The sequence below is a fragment of the Atractosteus spatula genome, chromosome 13 (assembly GCF_055471065.1).
Source record: "Atractosteus spatula isolate fAtrSpa1 chromosome 13, fAtrSpa1.hap1, whole genome shotgun sequence".
In the NCBI taxonomy this organism is placed as follows: Eukaryota; Metazoa; Chordata; class Actinopteri; order Semionotiformes; family Lepisosteidae; genus Atractosteus; species Atractosteus spatula.
Genome location: NC_142718.1, coordinates 410444 through 426576, shown reverse-complemented (window position 1 = coordinate 426576; position 16133 = coordinate 410444). Strand labels below are relative to the sequence as shown.

Genomic DNA, 16133 nt, shown 5'->3' with positions numbered 1-16133 from the left:
CTCCTCCCCTCTCCTCCGTCTGCACCTGTGGGAGTTGTGTTGTTGGGGTTCCTGGTACCGGACATGTGCTGCCCTCCTGTCCGGCTGCCTCTCCCTCTGTCCACTTGAGGCTCCTGTCCCTGGTGCTGCTGTGACCCCCTGCTTCCGTCAGGCACAGGTGTGGCTTGACTTTCTCTAAAGGAACTGGGGTGTCCTCTCAGGAAACGGGCACCCCTGTCCCTCATCCTCATGCCCCTTCAGAGAGACATAAAGGGCTGTTTTAATGGGACAGATGCTAAGAGAACCCCAGGTGCCCCACAGGCACTAGAAGAGTCTAGAGCCCTGTGACTGGGCTGTGTCAGTGTGTCCACAGGGACTAGAGGAGTCTAGAGCTTGTGACTGGGCTGTGTCAGTGTGCTGGACTCCACAGGGACTAGAAGAGTCTAGAGCCTGTGACTGGGCTGTGTCAGTGTGCTGGACTCCACAGGGACTAGAGGAGTCTAGAGCCCTGTGACTGGGCTGTGTCAGTGTGCTGGACTCCACAGGGACTAGAAGAGTCTAGAGCCCGTGACTGGGCTGTGTCAGTGTGCTGGACTCCACAGGGACTAGAGGAGTCTAGAGCCTGTGACTGGGCTGTGTCAGTGTGCTGGACTCCACAGGGACTAGAGGAGTCTAGAGCCCGTGACTGGGCTGTGTCAGTGTGCTGGACTCCACAGGGACTAGAGGAGTCTAGAACCTGTGACTGGGCTGTGTCAGTGTGCTGGACTCCACAGGGACTAGAAGAGTCTAGAGCCTGTGACTGGGCTGTGTCAGTGTGCTGGACTCCACAGGGACTAGAAGAGTCTAGAGCCTGTGACTGGGCTGTGTCAGTGTGCTGGACTCCACAGGGACTAGAAGAGTCTAGAGCCTGTGACTGGGCTGTGTCAGTGTGCTGGACTCCACAGGGACTAGAGGAGTCTAGAGCCTGTGACTGGGCTGTGTCAGTGTACTGGACTCCACAGGGACTAGAAGAGTCTAGAGCCTGTGACTGGGCTGTGTCAGTGTGTAGAAGAGCAGTGTTTAAGAGAGGAACAGAGGGAGAAATGGAGTTTGTCTCCCTCTTGTGGCCAAGATTGGCTCTGTGGGAGACTGGAATGCAGAGTCTGGTTAAACTTTTTAAAACAGATGTTGACCTCTGGTTCTCCATGGTGCTTCAAACACAGAAGCACGAGGAAGGAGCTGGATTTCTTTCACACACTCCTTAGGATGTTATAGGCAGTGCTGTCTCGGAGACGCCTGGATCCTGCTCCTGTCAGAGCTGCAGCTCTGCGCTCAGACACAGGAGGCGCTGTTCCTGTCAGAACTGTGTCTCTACACTTCTGTGCTTGGCCACAGGGGGCGCTGGTAACATCATTGTTACAGGCACAGGAGGCGCTGTTCCTCTCAGAGCTGCGACTCTGCACTCCTGCACTCAGCCACAGGGGGCGCTGTTCCTCTCAGAGCTGTGACTCTGCACTCCTGCACTCAGCCACAGGGGGCGCTGTTCCTCTCAGAGCTGTGACTCTGCACTTCTGCCCTCAGCCACAGGGGGCGCTGTTCCTATCAGAGCTGCGACTCTGCACTCCTGCACTCAGCCACAGGAGGCGCTGTTCCTCTCAGAGCTGCGACTCTGCACTCCTGCACTCAGCCACAGGGGGCGCTGTTCCTCTCAGTTCCAGGAAGGAAGTTCTCTGTTCTTGTCTTTTTATTTGCTTTGAGTATTTATTTGCTCTTGTTTCTCCCCACACCTCCCCCCCACCCCGCGCTCTGTTCAAGCGCACGGTGTTGTCCGTTTCCGTGGTATCTGTGCACTGCGCCATTAGAAGAGGCGGTAAGTGGCAGGACTGTGACACCGTCGCTGTCTGACCCCGCGCAGCGGGCGTGTCTGAGTGTCGTGTTCAGGGCAGGAGAGCAGAAAGAGGCAGGGTGAGAGAGGGAGGTGCCGTTAGACACTGAGCAAACGGATCAGCTTATGATCTGCAAGTACGCCCGGTACTGGTTCTGGTACTGTCCTGTGTCTGGGCTCTGTGACACAGTGGCACAGAGTCCCTCCACACAGCATCCACTATGAACAGAGACTGCTGCAGTCATGAGACAGGCCAGCAGGGGGCGCTATAGTGGTAACTAAAGGGCAGGCCAGTCTATAATTATAGCCAGATGGTGCTGTAGTGTAACGTTTAACCACTGGAGGGCGCTGTAGTCTCACTGAAGGATCTGACGTTCTGCTCCAGCTTCTGCTCCGTGTCCTGGCTGATGCTCACGTCTCCGTCAGTAGACGGGTCGATCAGCTGACTTGATTTGTTCGGTGGTAATTTGATTTGAGTTTTTCCCGTCCTGAGCCATCACTGATGCCTGCTGCTCTTCTTTCGTGTCCGTCTCTCTGTATTCATACGGACGAGGCTCCCAGTGCCCCGCAGGCTGACCACTCCGGGCCCGGCCCAGTGCAGGCGGGCTCAGGCTGCTGTGCCTGGGAGTCTGGTCTGTTTCCCTCACGTGCTCGTGCACACTCAGCGCTTTGACGGGCTGCTCCTGTCGGGACTCTAGTGGTGGGGCTGTGCTCGCACCCCGTCTCTCGGCTGAGTCTCTGTGTGCTCAGTCGGGGCGCCGGGGTGCTGCCCTGTGTCTGTGCGCCCCCCTTGTCCTGCCTGCCCCCCTCCTGCCTCCTCCCTCCCCTGGACTGCTGCTGATTGGCTGCTGCGCTGCATCGAGCTGCTTGCTGATTGGTTCTCTCTCTCTCTTGCTGGTCATGTGACGCACCTCTCTGGCTGTGTTTGACGATGGCACCCGTGTGCAGGAGTGGTCGTGTGATGTACGGATGTATGGATCAGTAATTGATTGACTGGGTTGGATTTTTTTTCTGTTGTTTTTTTTGGTGAAAACTGTCGATGTGTGGTTGTGTTTGGGGGGGGGGTGAGTGTTCAGGTTTGTCTTCCTTCTTCCTCTCGCCCATGTGCTCCCACACGCAGGCACGGAGAACGACAGACTCGCTGCGTTCTGGAATTTAGACCTCACTGGCCAGTGTCCACACCAGGCTAGCTACTGCCTCACGGTGCACCCTGGGAAATATTACTCAGGTGGTAAATAGTGAGCCCCACCAATCAGGTGTCCCGGGAAATACTGTGCCCTGTACAAGAATGAGCTTCACCAGACTGGTCTGGGGCTCGTTGTCTGGACACGCGTTTCGGAAGACAGCTGTTCCAGTAGTTGAGGTACACGCACACACACGCACTGTCAGTGCCACAGTCCAGCCTTCGCTGTTGCCCCTGGAGACCGACTGCAGCTGTGCGCCCACGATACAAAGACTCGCAGTTAGACTTTCTTACCGGACGTTTCTGTCACGATGGTGACTGTGTGCCAGGGTTGCGTGACCCCTGACCTCTGTCCTCTCTGTGCCCAGGTCAATAACGCCACTGCCAGGGTGATGACCAACAAGAAGCTCGTCAGCCCGTACGCCAACGGTGAGGCGCTCAGCTCGTTGCCCTACGGTACTGCCCGCACCTCCGCGCCCGCCTCTACCGCCACCAACACGCACGACACTCACTCTTCATCACGCACAGTACTCTCACTCTTCATCAGGCACGATACTCTCACTCTTCATCACTCTTCATCAGGCACAGTACTCTCACTCTTCGTCACTCTTCATCAGGCACGATACTCTCACTCTTCATCACTCGCCGATGCGCACAGATACGCTCACAGATTTACACTCTTGCTCTTCATTGCTCACTCACTAATTTGCACAGATCCGCACACTCACACTGACACTCACCGACACGCACGTGTAAACTGAACCCTGAGCTAAACTGTGAATGGGAGGTGTGTGGGGAGAGCAGTAAGGGCTCTGGGCTGTGTGTGTGTGTGGGAGTTACAGTAGGGGCTCTGGGCTGTGTGTGTGGGGGGGCAGCAGTAGGGGCTCTGGGCTGTGTGTGTGGGGGAGCAGTAGGGGCTCTGGGCTGTGTGTGTGTGGGAGTTACAGTAGGGGCTCTGGGCTGTGTGTGTGGGGAGAGCAGTAGGGGCTCTGGGCTGTGTGTGTGGGGGGCAGCAGTAGGGGCTCTGGGCTGTGTGTGTGGTGGGAGCAGTAGGGGCTCTGGGCTGTGTGTGTGGGGAGAGCAGTAGGGGCTCTGGGCTGTGTGTGTGGGGGGCAGCAGTAGGGGCTCTGGGCTGTGTGTGTGTGGGAGTTACAGTAGGGGCTCTGGGCTGTGTGTGTGGGGAGAGCAGTAGGGGCTCTGGGCTGTGTGTGTGGGGGAGCAGTAGGGGCTCTGGGCTGTGTGTGTGTGGGAGTTACAGTAGGGGCTCTGGGCTGTGTGTGTGGGGGGGCAGCAGTAGGGGCTCTGGGCTGTGTGTGTGGGGGAGCAGTAGGGGCTCTGGGCTGTGTGTGTGTGGGAGTTACAGTAGGGGCTCTGGGCTGTGTGTGTGGGGAGAGCAGTAGGGGCTCTGGGCTGTGTGTGTGGGGGGCAGCAGTAGGGGCTCTGGGCTGTGTGTGTGGTGGGAGCAGTAGGGGCTCTGGGCTGTGTGTGTGGGGAGAGCAGTAGGGGCTCTGGGCTGTGTGTGTGGGGGGCAGCAGTAGGGGCTCTGGGCTGTGTGTGTGTGGGAGTTACAGTAGGGGCTCTGGGCTGTGTGTGTGTGGGGGGCAGCAGCAGGGGCTCTGGGCTGTGTGTCTGGGGGAGCAGTAGGGGCTCTGGGCTGTGTGTGTGTGGGAGTTACAGTAGGGGCTCTGGGCTGTGTGTGTGGGGGGCAACAGTAGGGGCTCTGGGCTGTGTGTGCGGGGGGCAGCAGTAGGGGCTCTGGGCTGTGTGTGTGGGGGGCAGCGGTAGGGGCTCTGGGCTGTGTGTGTGGGGGGCAGCAGTAGGGGCTCTGGGCTGTGTGTGTGTGGGAGTTACAGTAGGGGCTCTGGGCTGTGTGTGTGTGGGGAGAGCAGTAGGGGCTCTGGGCTGTGTGTGTGGTGGGAGCAGTAGGGGCTCTGGGCTGTGTGTGTGGTGGGAGCAGTAGGGGCTCTGGGCTGTGTGTGTGGTGGGAGCAGTAGGGGCTCTGGGCTGTGTGTGTGGGGGAGCAGTAGGGGTTCTGGGCTGTGTGTGTTGGGGGGGAGCAGTAGGGGCTCTGGGCTGTGTGTGTGGGGGTTACAGTAGGGGCTCTGGGCTGTGTGTGTTGGGGGGGAGCAGTAGGGGCTCTGGGCTGTGTGTGTGTGTGGGGGTTACAGTAATAGCTCTGGGCTGTGTGTGGGGGGGTTACAGTAGGGGCTCTGGGCTCTGGAGGGGTCACTAACCGCCTGTCTGTCTGTCTGTCTGCAGGCTGGAAGCTCAGCCCAGTGATGGGCGCTGTGTACGGACCTGAGCTGTATGCAGGTACGAGACTTCAGTGTGAAACTCTCTCTGGGGGTCCTTGTCTGTGTCTGTATCAGTGGGGAGTCTGGGGGTCCTGTCTGTATTAATGGGGTGCTGGGGGTCCCTCTCTCTGTCTTCCACAGTCCCAGGGTTCCCCTACCCTACAGCAGCTGCAGCTTCGACAGCAGCGGCGGCGTTTCGGGGGGCTCACCTGCGGGGGCGGGGCCGCACGGTGTACAGCGCAGTGAGGGCTGCGGTACCCCAACCTGCCATCCCAGCGTACCCAGGGTAAGACTGAACACTGTACTGAACACCCCTCTGCACACACACTGTACTGAACACCCCTCTGCACACACACTGTACTCGACACACCTACATACCCAGGGTAAGACTGAACACTGTACTCAACACCCCTCTGCACACACACTGTACTCAACACACCAGCATACCCAGGGTAAGACTGAGCACGCTGTACTGTGTGAGCCCTGTTAGTCTGCGCACACACTGTACTGAACACACTACTGTGTGAGCCCTGTCAGTCTGCACGCTGCCTGTGAAGCCCTTCGTCGAGGAGGGCGATGGTGTTGAGTGTAACACTTCGAGAAGGAGCGGATCTGTCATGTGGACAAGTATTGAACCGCAGGAAATACAGCCTCCAGCTCCCACCCTCAGACCGTGTGCGCGGGGGGTGGTGAGCAGTGCCTCAGCATCACCCCCTGTCTGTCGGGAGTTGTATTTCTGCCCGCATGCTGCATGAGTGTGAAATAACAGCCTTCCTCTCTCTCTCGTTCTCTCTTCCTGTTCCTTTCCTCCTCCTCTTCCTCCTCCTCGCCCCTCTCCTCTCCCCCTCCCTCCTCTTCCTCCTTCTCGCCCCTCTCCTCTCTCTCCCTCCTCTTCCTCCTTCTCGCCCCTCTCCTCTCCCCCTCTCTCCTCTTCCTCCTTCTCGCCCCTCTCCTCTCTCTCCCTCCTCTTCCTCCTCCTCACCCCTCTCCTCTCCCCCTCCCTCTTCTTCCTCCTTCTCGCCCCTCTCCTCTCTCTCCTCCCTCCTCTTCCTCCTCCTCACCCCCCTCCTCTCTCTCCCTCCTCTTCCTCCTCTCTCTTCCTCAGTGTGGTGTATCAGGATGGTTTTTACAGCGCTGACCTCTATGTAAGTACACTCTCCGTTCTCCCTCTCTCTCGATCTCTCTGCTTCTCTGTCTGTTTTTCGGGTGAGTCTGCTCTTCCTGAGCTCCTTGCTTTCCACACGAGTGCAGGGGTGACCGGGCAGCAGGCTGTCTGCAGTCTGTCTCGCTGTCTGCAGTCCGGTCTGGGTGCAGAGCGCCGACCCCTCGCTGTCTGCAGACCAGCCTGACGGGGGTCCTGTGCCACCAGCAGGGGGTGGGAGGGGCCTGTCTGAGTGCCATACCTAGCCAACTCACCAGGGGGCGCTGCAGAGAGCAGACTCACCCTCTCCGTTTTCGGCCCTCTTGCCTGGTTCTCTGTGTTCTGTGCATGTGTGTGAATTAACCCCGTCCTTTCCTCCAGGTGCCAGCAGCATTCTCTCAGGCCTGGGGAATCATTCTTTGATTAATTAATTAAATTGATTAGTGTCCTGGTGTCAATATGTGTAGTCGCTCCAGCTCCTTACAGAGTGACCGTTGCCCCTGCAGGGACCTGGACACCCTGATTGATGAGGTCGGTTGCAGGTTTGACACTAGTCAGATGCTCGGCTGGTCAGTAGGTCAAGCAGCTCAGGTCAGTGTGTGGCCGGTCAGTAGGTCAGTGTGTGACCGGTCAGTAGGTCAGTGTGTGGCCAGTCAGTAGGTCAGTGTGTGGCTGGTCAGTAGGTGAAGCAGCTCAGGTCAGTGTGTGACCGGTCAGTAGGTCAGTGTGTGGCTGGTCAGTAGGTCAAGCAGGTCAGGTCAGTGTGTGGCCAGTCAGTAGGTCAGTGTGTGGCCAGTCAGTAGGTCAGTGTGTGGCCGGTCAGTAGGTCAAGCAGCTCAGGTCAGTGTGTGGCCGGTCAGTAGGTCAAGCAGGTCAGGTCAGTGTGTGACCGGTCAGTAGGTCAGTGTGTGGCCAGTCAGTAGGTCAAGCAGCTCAGGTCAGTGTGTGACCTGTCAGTAGGTGAAGCAGCTCAGGTCAGTGTGTGACGGGTCAGTAGGTCAGTGTGTGGCCAGTCAGTAGGTCAGTGTGTGGCCGGTCAGTAGGTGAAGCAGCTCAGGTCAGTGTGTGACCGGTCAGTAGGTGAAGCAGCTCAGGTCAGTGTGTGGCCGGTCAGTAGGTGAAGCAGCTCAGGTCAGTGTGTGACCGGTCAGTAGGTGAAGCAGGTCAGGTCAGTGTGTGGCCGGTCAGTCGGTCAGTTCGACAGCGGGCTGTTGGGCACACTGCCTGGCTGCTGACTTGCTGGACCTGACAGTGGCCTAGCGGTTTAGATCCCATGGCAACCTGCTGCCCCAATCCGGGTGAAGGGAGGAGGAGGCGGCATCTGACCGAGCTGTCCGGTCCGGTCCGGTCCGGTCCGGTCTGGTGCGGTCCGGTCAGGGAGAGCTCTGTGAGGACCTGGTCTGGCGCACTGGGGTTTCTGGGGTCATCTCGGGGGGCGGGGGGCTCAAGGACAGTGCTGCTCTCACCTGGCCAGGTGACTGTGGTGTGGGTGCGGGGCCGGAGCCCAGACTCCCAGCCCGGGTCTGGACAGGCCGCTGGACGCTGGAGACTGGCCGCCGGCCCTGCGTGCGTGTGCGTGTGCGTGCGAGACAGCGCTGGGAATTGAAGAGCTGTTCTGTTCTCTGTTATAGAATAGTGTTTCAGGAAGGTTTCGTTAGCTCCAGGCTGCCCCAGGTAGGGACTGTTCTAGAGCAGCTGTCCCCAGCAGGCTGTGTGGGTTCTGGTGTCGTTGATAACATGATTGTTCTGTCTGGGTTTGGTTCTGATGTGATTTTTTTTCCTTCTCTACTAACTTACCAAGCCCAGCCTCTCATACTGCAGTGGGGAAGGGAATTTGTTTTTACAATTTTAATGTTTTGACCAACCTTGAAATTCAGAGAGCAGTCTGAGACTCTCCAGGCTGGACTGGACTGGCTGGACTGGGAGCTGGACTAGTTCTTCACTGGGACTATAATCAGACTCACTGACACTGACAGAGCAGTCTGAGACTCTCCAGGCTGGACTGGACTGGCTGGACTGGGAGCTGGACTAGTTCTTCACTGGGATTATAATCAGACTCACTGACACTGACAGAGCAGTCTGAGACTCTCCAGGCTGGACTGGACTGACTGGACTGGGAGCTGGATTAGTTCTTCACTGGGATTATAATCAGACTCCACTGCCAGAGCAGTCTGAGACTCTCCAGGCTGGGCTGGACTGGGAGCTGGATTAGTTCTTCACTGGGACGGATCTTGACAGTTCTAAAGCCCACAGCTGGCCTGCAGGGCCCCCTTGTGGCCAACCCAGGACACTGCAGTTGTATGAAGATCTCCATCTCTGCAGTCCGTAAAAAAGACGACTGATTTGATTGTATTGACCCCCCCCCCCCCCTCGCCCACCCCCTCTGTCCACTCCATTCTGCCTCTTGCCTGCATTCGCGTCTGCACGTGTCCACGCCTCTACCTCCTCGCCTTCCCCGTGGAGCCCCTCCCCTTCCTGAAGGTCCTGTGCAGGAATGCTGGGAGTTGTAGTCTTTTAGGTCGGATGCTGAGTGGTAGTTGGTTTGCCTTGTTGGGTGCATGCTGTCTGACAACGCCTGTCTGTCCATCTCTCTCTCTCTCCGCCTGAATCTTTGATTGGGGGGGGGGGGGGTTGTGTCTGCATGTCTGTCTGCGTGGCAGTGTTCCTGCCTGGACTGTTGCTCTGTCTGCATATCGTTCAGTCATCTGCCTGTGCCCAGCGTCTCTGGTCTTGTCTGTGTGGCAGTCGGTCACTCCTGTCTCTTCGTTTAACCCTCGCCTCTCCAGGGCGGCTATGCCGCGTACCGTTACGCCCAGCCAGCGGCTGCCGTTACCGGGGCAACAGCCGCTGCCGCCGCGGCAGCTGCCTACAGTGACAGGTGAGTGCAGTGCACCCTGGGATAGTGGAGGAGAGATGGTCAGTGTTTTATTCAGTAGATAATTCTGAATATTACATCTTACAACAACTTTAAAACATTGTACACAGCAGTAGTGTGCAGGAGGAGTGTGTGTATTAACCCCTCTCTCTCTCTCAGTGCAGTGTCAGTGTACAGTAGTGTGCAGGAGGAGTGTGTGTATTAACCCCTCTCTCTCAGTGCAGTGTCAGTGTACAGTAGTGTGCAGGAGCAGTGTGTGTATTAACCCCTCTCTCTCTCAGTGCAGTGTCAGTGTACAGTAGTGTGCAGGAGGAGTGTCTGTATTAACCCCTCTCTCTCTCTCAGTGCAGTGTCAGTGTACAGTAGTGTGCAGGAGGAGTGTGTGTATTAACCCCTCTCTCTCTCAGTGCAGTGTCAGTGTACAGTAGTGTGCAGGAGGAGTGTGTGTATTAACCCCTCTCTCTCTCTCAGTGCAGTGTCAGTGTACAGTAGTGTGCAGGAGGAGTGTGTGTATTAACCCCTCTCTCTCTCAGTGCAGTGTCAGTGTACAGTAGTGTGCAGGAGGAGTGTGTGTATTAACCCCTCTCTCTCTCAGTGCAGTGTCAGTGTACAGTAGTGTGCAGGAGGAGTGTGTGTATTAACCCCTCTCTCTCAGTGCATTGTCAGTGTACAGCAGTGTGCAGGAGGAGTGTGTGTATTAACCCCTCTCTCTCAGTGCAGTGTCAGTGTACAGTAGTGTGCAGGAGGAGTGTGTGTATTAACCCCTCTTTCTCAGTGCAGTGTCAGTGTACAGTAGTGTGCAGGAGGAGTGTGTGTATTAACCCCTCTCTCTCTCAGTGCAGTGTCAGTGTAAAGTAGTGTGCAGGAGGAGTGTGTGTATTAACCCCTCTCTCTCTCAGTGCAGTGTCAGTGTACAGTAGTGTGCAGGAGGAGTGTGTGTATTAACCCCTCTCTCTCTCAGTGCAGTGTCAGTGTACAGCAGTGTGCAGGAGGAGTGTGTGTATTAACCCCTCTCTCTCTCAGTGCAGTGTCAGTGTACAGTAGTGTGCAGGAGGAGTGTGTGTATTAACCCCTCTCTCTCAGTGCAGTGTCAGTGTACAGTAGTGTGCAGGAGGAGTGTGTGTATTAACCCCTCTCTCTCTCTCAGTGCAGTGTCAGTGTACAGTAGTGTGCAGGAGGAGTGTGTGTATTAACCCCTCTCTCTCAGTGCAGTGTCAGTGTACAGCAGTGTGCAGGAGGAGTGTGTGTATTAACCCCTCTCTCTCAGTGCAGTGTCAGTGTACAGCAGTGTGCAGGAGGAGTGTGTGTATTAACCCCTCTCTCTCAGTGCAGTGTCAGTGTACAGTAGTGTGCAGGAGGAGTGTGTGTATTAACCCCTCTCTCTCTCGGTGCAGTGTCAGTGTACAGTAGTGTGCAGGAGGAGTGTGTGTATTAACCCCTCTCTCTCAGTGCAGTGTCAGTGTACAGTAGTGTGCAGGAGGAGTGTGTGTATTAACCCCTCTCTCTCTCAGTGCAGTGTCAGTGTACAGTAGTGTGCAGGAGGAGTGTGTGTATTAACCCCTCTCTCTCTCAGTGCAGTGTCAGTGTACAGTAGTGTGCAGGAGGAGTGTGTGTATTAACCCCTCTCTCCCTCAGTGCAGTGTCAGTGTACAGTAGTGTGCAGGAGGAGTGTGTTTATTAACCCCTCTCTCTCTCAGTGCAGTGTCAGTGTACAGTAGTGTGCAGGAGGAGTGTGTGTATTAACCCCTCTCTCTCTCAGTGCAGTGTCAGTGTACAGTAGTGTGCAGGAGGAGTGTGTGTATTAACCCCCCTCTCTCTCAGTGCAGTGTCAGTGTACAGTAGTGTGCAGGAGGAGTGTGTGTATTAACCCCTCTCTCTCTCAGTGCAGTGTAGTGTACAGTAGTGTGCAGGAGGAGTGTGTGTATTAACCCCTCTCTCTCTCTCAGTGCAGTGTCAGTGGACAGGAGTGTGCAGGAGGAGTGTGTGTATTAACCCCTCTCTCTCTCAGTGCAGTATCAGTGTACAGTAGTGTGCAGGAGGAGTGTGTGTATTAACCCCTCTCTCTCTCAGTGCAGTGTCAGTGTACAGTAGTGTGCAGGAGGAGTGTGTGTATTAACTCCTCTGTCTCTCTCAGTTACGGGCGGGTGTACACTACAGACCCCTACCACGCTCTGACCCCTGCTGCTGCTGCTGCCTATGGAGTAGGCGCTGTGGTAAGAGTCCGTCTGTCTTACAGCACGTCTGTCTTCTCACCCTCCCTGCTGAGCAGTATGACTAACTGCCCCTCCCTCTCTCCGGCTCCCCCTGCAGGCCAGTCTGTACAGGGGCGGCTACAGCAGGTTTGCCCCCTACTGAAGATCCCACTCCCATTCCCCCCCCGACTCCCCCCTGCCCCCCCCCATGCCTTCTCCCTGGAGCCCTGAGCCACAGAGGACTGGAGGAGCGTTGCCGCGGCGGGCGCCGGAGGCCTCAGGGTGACGACAGCGGAGCCGCCGGGAGAGGGCTGGGGGGGCAGCGGGGGGGGGACTGTCCGCGGCCCCGCTGACCCCAGGTGACCGGCCCGCCCGAACCCGCCCGTTTTTAATGTGCGATACCTCATTCCGTTCGGTCTGCGCGAGTCCGGGCGTGACGGCGACCCCGGATCCGAGGAGGAGGAGGAAGAAGAGGAAGAATTTTTAATTTTTAGGTTGTTTTTTTTGGTTGACGTTTGTTTTTTGCATTTCCGTTTTTGTTAGCTCTCCGTTCCTCTTCACAGTTAATGTTGTTCTTATTATAATTATTATTATGGCTGGTATTATTATAATTATTCGTGATGTTCGTGGTTAGTACTGCAGGATCATGCCTGATTATATCCTTGTATATCCTGTTTCTGGGTCCGGGGGTCCGGGGGTCCGGGGAGAGAGGGGTGGCAGGGCGATGTCTCTGCGGCGGGGGCAGGGGGGGTTATGGACTGTTTTTCTAGGACCTGGCGAGAGCCGTGAGCCCCCCGCTGTAGTGGAAGCAGCTCCAGGTGCAGGAAATGGAAACATTCCTTTGTGCTGCCTGGGACCTTTATTCCTCGTGTGCACTGCCAGCTGTCCCTTACCTCCGCGTGTCGAGTGCGCACGCTGGGTCACGCTGTGTGCTCTGCGTGTCGAGTGCGCACGCTGGGTCACGCTGTGTGCTCTGCGTGTCGAGTGCGCACGCTGGGTCACGCTGTGTGCTCTGCGTGTCGAGTGCGCACGCTGGGTCACGCTATGTGCTCTGGGCATGAGTGTGTGCTCTGCTTGTGAGCTTGTGCACGCTGGGTCACGCTGTGTGCTCTGCTTGTGAGCTTCTGCACGCTGGGTCATGCAGAGCCCACAGCGTGTGAGCGAGTGTGTGTGCTGCGTGCTCTGTGCCCGAGTGCGTGTGCCTGGGCTCTGCTCTGCCAGCGCCAGGCTGCTCCAGTCCCCCGTCCCGCCCAGAGGGCCCGGTCCGGGGTGGTCCGAGTGCGCTGGTCGCTCTGCGGGTGGCTGTCTGGTGGGGTGAGGTCCGCTCGGGCGGTCCAGCTGTGTTCGCGGGGGACGAGGGGAGACTCTCGGGCTGGAGCAGGCGTGGCGGTTTTATTTTCGGGGTGCGGGGAGGGCGGGGGGTGGGGGGGCTGTACTCCTGAGGGAATTGTATCTCCTTTCTGTATCCCATTATAATCCTCTGTCCACCTCTCTGGGCTGGAGTGACCCTCCTCACGGCCCCCCTGCTGGGCTTGAGGGGTCTTCGCTGATTGTGACAGTGCAGCCGTTTCCTGTCCAGGTGTGTCTCTGTCCCCCCTCTCACTGGACATCTCCCTCCTGACCAGAGCTCAGAGTGGACAGCTGGACACCTCTCTCCAGACTGAGCGAGTCTTCTAGCTCTGCTGGTCGGGTGGGCTGAGGGGGGGGTGCTGTTTGATGGGGGTCCTGGGCGTGTTGGTGACCGACGGAGCAGGAGGCTGTTCTGGCGGGCTGGGTCTTGCGGTGAGGTGAGGGGGAAGTTCTGAGAGGGGGGGTAAGTTGAGTGAGTGGACCAAACCATTTCATCAACACAAGTGGGGAGGAGTTAGATCTGTTCATGGGCTGGAGTAGTGGCCTGAGCCATTTCCTGAATGCTGGTGTTTGTGGGGGGGGGGACGATAAGCCGTTTCTCAACGTGGGCACGGGTTTGGTTATGGATTGAACCATTAAAAGCTTTTCAGGGGAAGAGCAGGCATGAGGATGGAAGGACCAAACCATCTGTCAGGTGCCGGGGAAGACTGTGGCCATAGTGAACCACTTCCTGTGCTGCAGGGAGGAAGTGAGTTGGGCTAATCTATTTGAGAAGGTGTGGGGGGGGGAGGATGGAATATATAGCCATCACACAGTTAGAGAAGTAGTGGATTTAACCATTTGTCATGACTTTTGAAGGCGTGAAGAGAGTGTATCTTGTTTGAGATTGATGGGGTTTGATGCTGGAGAGGGAGAACTTTGTATGTAAAAAGGCATGAGATTTGAAAAGTGTGTGTTCTGGTGTGGGCTAAACCATGTGTCCTGAATGTGAGAGGGGGCGCCTGGGTTAAACCATGTGCCATGACGGAGGGTGTCTGGGTCCAAACCCGAATTCGCCGACCATTACGGGTCCCAGGGGAGCAGGAGGTCTGTCTTGGCCCCTGACGTCCCGCACAAGAAGGGCTGCAGGCTCCTGCTCGGGTTCGACGATGGGCCGCCCTCGGTCCAGACCGCGCTCCTAATTGGTTAATTGAGCTCCTCGAGGAGCCTGCCCGTCCACTGGGGGGTGCCCCAGGTCCGATTCGGGGGAGGAGCAGAGAGAACGGGTGGCCCTGGGGACCCCAGACCCCCGGCGCCCCCTGCTGTCTGCATTATTACAACATTATTCTTGTTACTTCTATTATCCTCACTGACAGACTGCGTTTCTGTCTCTCCTGTCCTTTCCGTTACTCTGATTGTATATAAACAGTTTGTTTTGTTTTGACGGCTCGTGTCTGGCTGTTTTATTCTGAAGGCGGTGAGTGTGTGAGAGAAAGGTGTGTATCCGTTAGTGGTGTTGGAGAGGATTGCGTGTTGTACGTGTGTGTGTGTGTGAGTGTGTATCAGTGAGTGTGAGAGAGGAGAGTGCTCCGAGTGAGAGGAGGGTGTATTCCTGTGAGTGTGGGCTGTGTGCGCGAGAGAGGAGTGAGATCAGTGAACAATCGCAGTGAGAGGCGTGTGTAGTAGAGAGGAGTGTGTTTCAGTGAGGTGTGTGTGATCAGTGGGCTGTGTGTGGTTCAGTGAGAGGTGTGTGTGTAGCTGTGAGAGAGGAGTGTGATCAGTGGGCTGTGTGTGGTTCACTGAGAGGTGTGTGTAGCTGTGAGAGAGGAGTGTGATCACTGGGCTGTGTGTGTAGCTGTGAGAGAGGAGTGTGATCACTGGGCTGTGTGTGTGTAGCTGTGAGAGAGGAGTGTGATCAGTGGGCTGTGTGTGTAGCTGTGAGAGAGGAGTGTGATCAGTGGGCTGTGTGTGTAGCTGTGAGAGAGGAGTGTGATCATTGGGCTGTGTGTGTAGCTGTGAGAGAGGAGTGTGATCACTGGGCTGTGTGTGTAGCTGTGAGAGAGGAGTGTGATCACTGGGCTGTGTGTGTGTAGCTGTGAGAGAGGAGTGTGATCACTGGGCTGTGTGTGTAGCTGTGAGAGAGGAGTGTGATCAGTGGGCTGTGTGTGCGTAGCTGTGAGAGAGGAGTGTGATCATTGGGCTGTGTGTGTAGCTGTGAGAGAGGAGTGTGATCATTGGGCTGTGTGTGTAGCTGTGAGAGAGGAGTGTGATCAGTGGGCTGTGTGTGTGTAGCTGTGAGAGAGGAGTGTGATCAGTGGGCTGTGTGTGTAGCTGTGAGAGAGGAGTGTGATCAGTGGGCTGTGTGTGTAGCTGTGAGAGAGGAGTGTGATCAGTGGGCTGTGTGTGTGTAGCTGTAAGAGGAGTGTGATCACTGGGCTGTGTGTGTGTGTGTAGTTGTCAGAGGGGAGGGTGGGTCTGGGTGAGATGGACGTCACGAGAGGCAGGGCTGGTCTCTCCCCTGTCTGTCTGTCCAGCAGGGAGGGGTACGGTCCGTCTCTGCTCCTTCTTGAACAGACATACCGAACAGTCGATCAGAGTCACTGGAATTTATTGGCACGATTGATGCCGAAACAGAACAACATCCACAGCTGGTACAGCAGAAACAGGAGACGGCCACCACACGCCATCGCAGCGAGTCTGTGGGGCTCCACTGCGTCTCTCCCCCCCCCCCCCCAGCAGCAGCTGTGCGGAGTCTGGATGGTGGAGGGCGGCCTGCCTGCTCCCTGTGTCTCCCCTGCTGCAGCCTGGGCTCCCCACCCTGCTGGCTGGCTCGGTCAGCCTCACAGCCGCTCGGCCGGTGAGCGTGGGCTCCAGGTCAGACCCCCGTCTCTGCCAGGCTGCAGTTCCATGTGAGGCCACTAGAGGGAGGCAGCGCTCTTCTTCCTCAAGCCCCTGGCAGGTAGAGTCTCCTTCTGGAACGGGCAGGAGCGGCCCAGTGTCAGGACAGGACAGAACCAGGATCAGTCCAGACAGGACTGACCCAGCGTCAGGCAGGAGCGGCCCTACTCCGAAGTCTCTTCCCCGCCGCACCTCCCCAGCCTGGCCAGCAGGGGGCGGCGCTGCCCCACGCCGGCGATCCTGGCCTGGACTCGCCGGGCGCACTCCCCGACCCGCTGCGCTGTCTCCAGGCTGTCCGAGCCCCCCTCCAGGACGCTCTGGAGGGCGTGGGCCAGCTCGCCAGCGCCGCGAGGCAGCAGCGACCCGCACTGCGCCGCC

At 57.2% G+C, this 16133-nt stretch overlaps 1 protein-coding gene across 5 annotated transcripts in view; it reads left to right on the top strand.

The window, feature by feature from the left end:
• rbfox2 (RNA binding fox-1 homolog 2) overlaps window positions 1-14301 on the top strand; it is a 35451-nt gene extending 21150 nt beyond the window's left edge. For 3 of the 5 annotated variants that reach the window (XM_088930873.1, XM_088930871.1, XM_088930870.1), the window contains 7 exons: window positions 3395-3482; window positions 5286-5339; window positions 5462-5606; window positions 6426-6465; window positions 9248-9339; window positions 11471-11549; window positions 11647-14301. In XM_088930873.1, coding sequence (XP_088786999.1) covers window positions 3395-3482; window positions 5286-5339; window positions 5462-5606; window positions 6426-6465; window positions 9248-9339; window positions 11471-11549; window positions 11647-11691 — 543 coding nt within the window. In that variant the 3' untranslated portion in view covers window positions 11692-14301. Of the gene's footprint in view, window positions 1-3394; window positions 3483-5285; window positions 5340-5461; window positions 5607-6425; window positions 6466-8092; window positions 8136-9247; window positions 9340-11470; window positions 11550-11646 lie in introns of those variants that run through there. The other 2 variants (XR_016093921.1, XM_088930872.1) reach the window with 2 other exon arrangements.
• Window positions 14302-16133: the final 1832 nt, after the last annotated feature.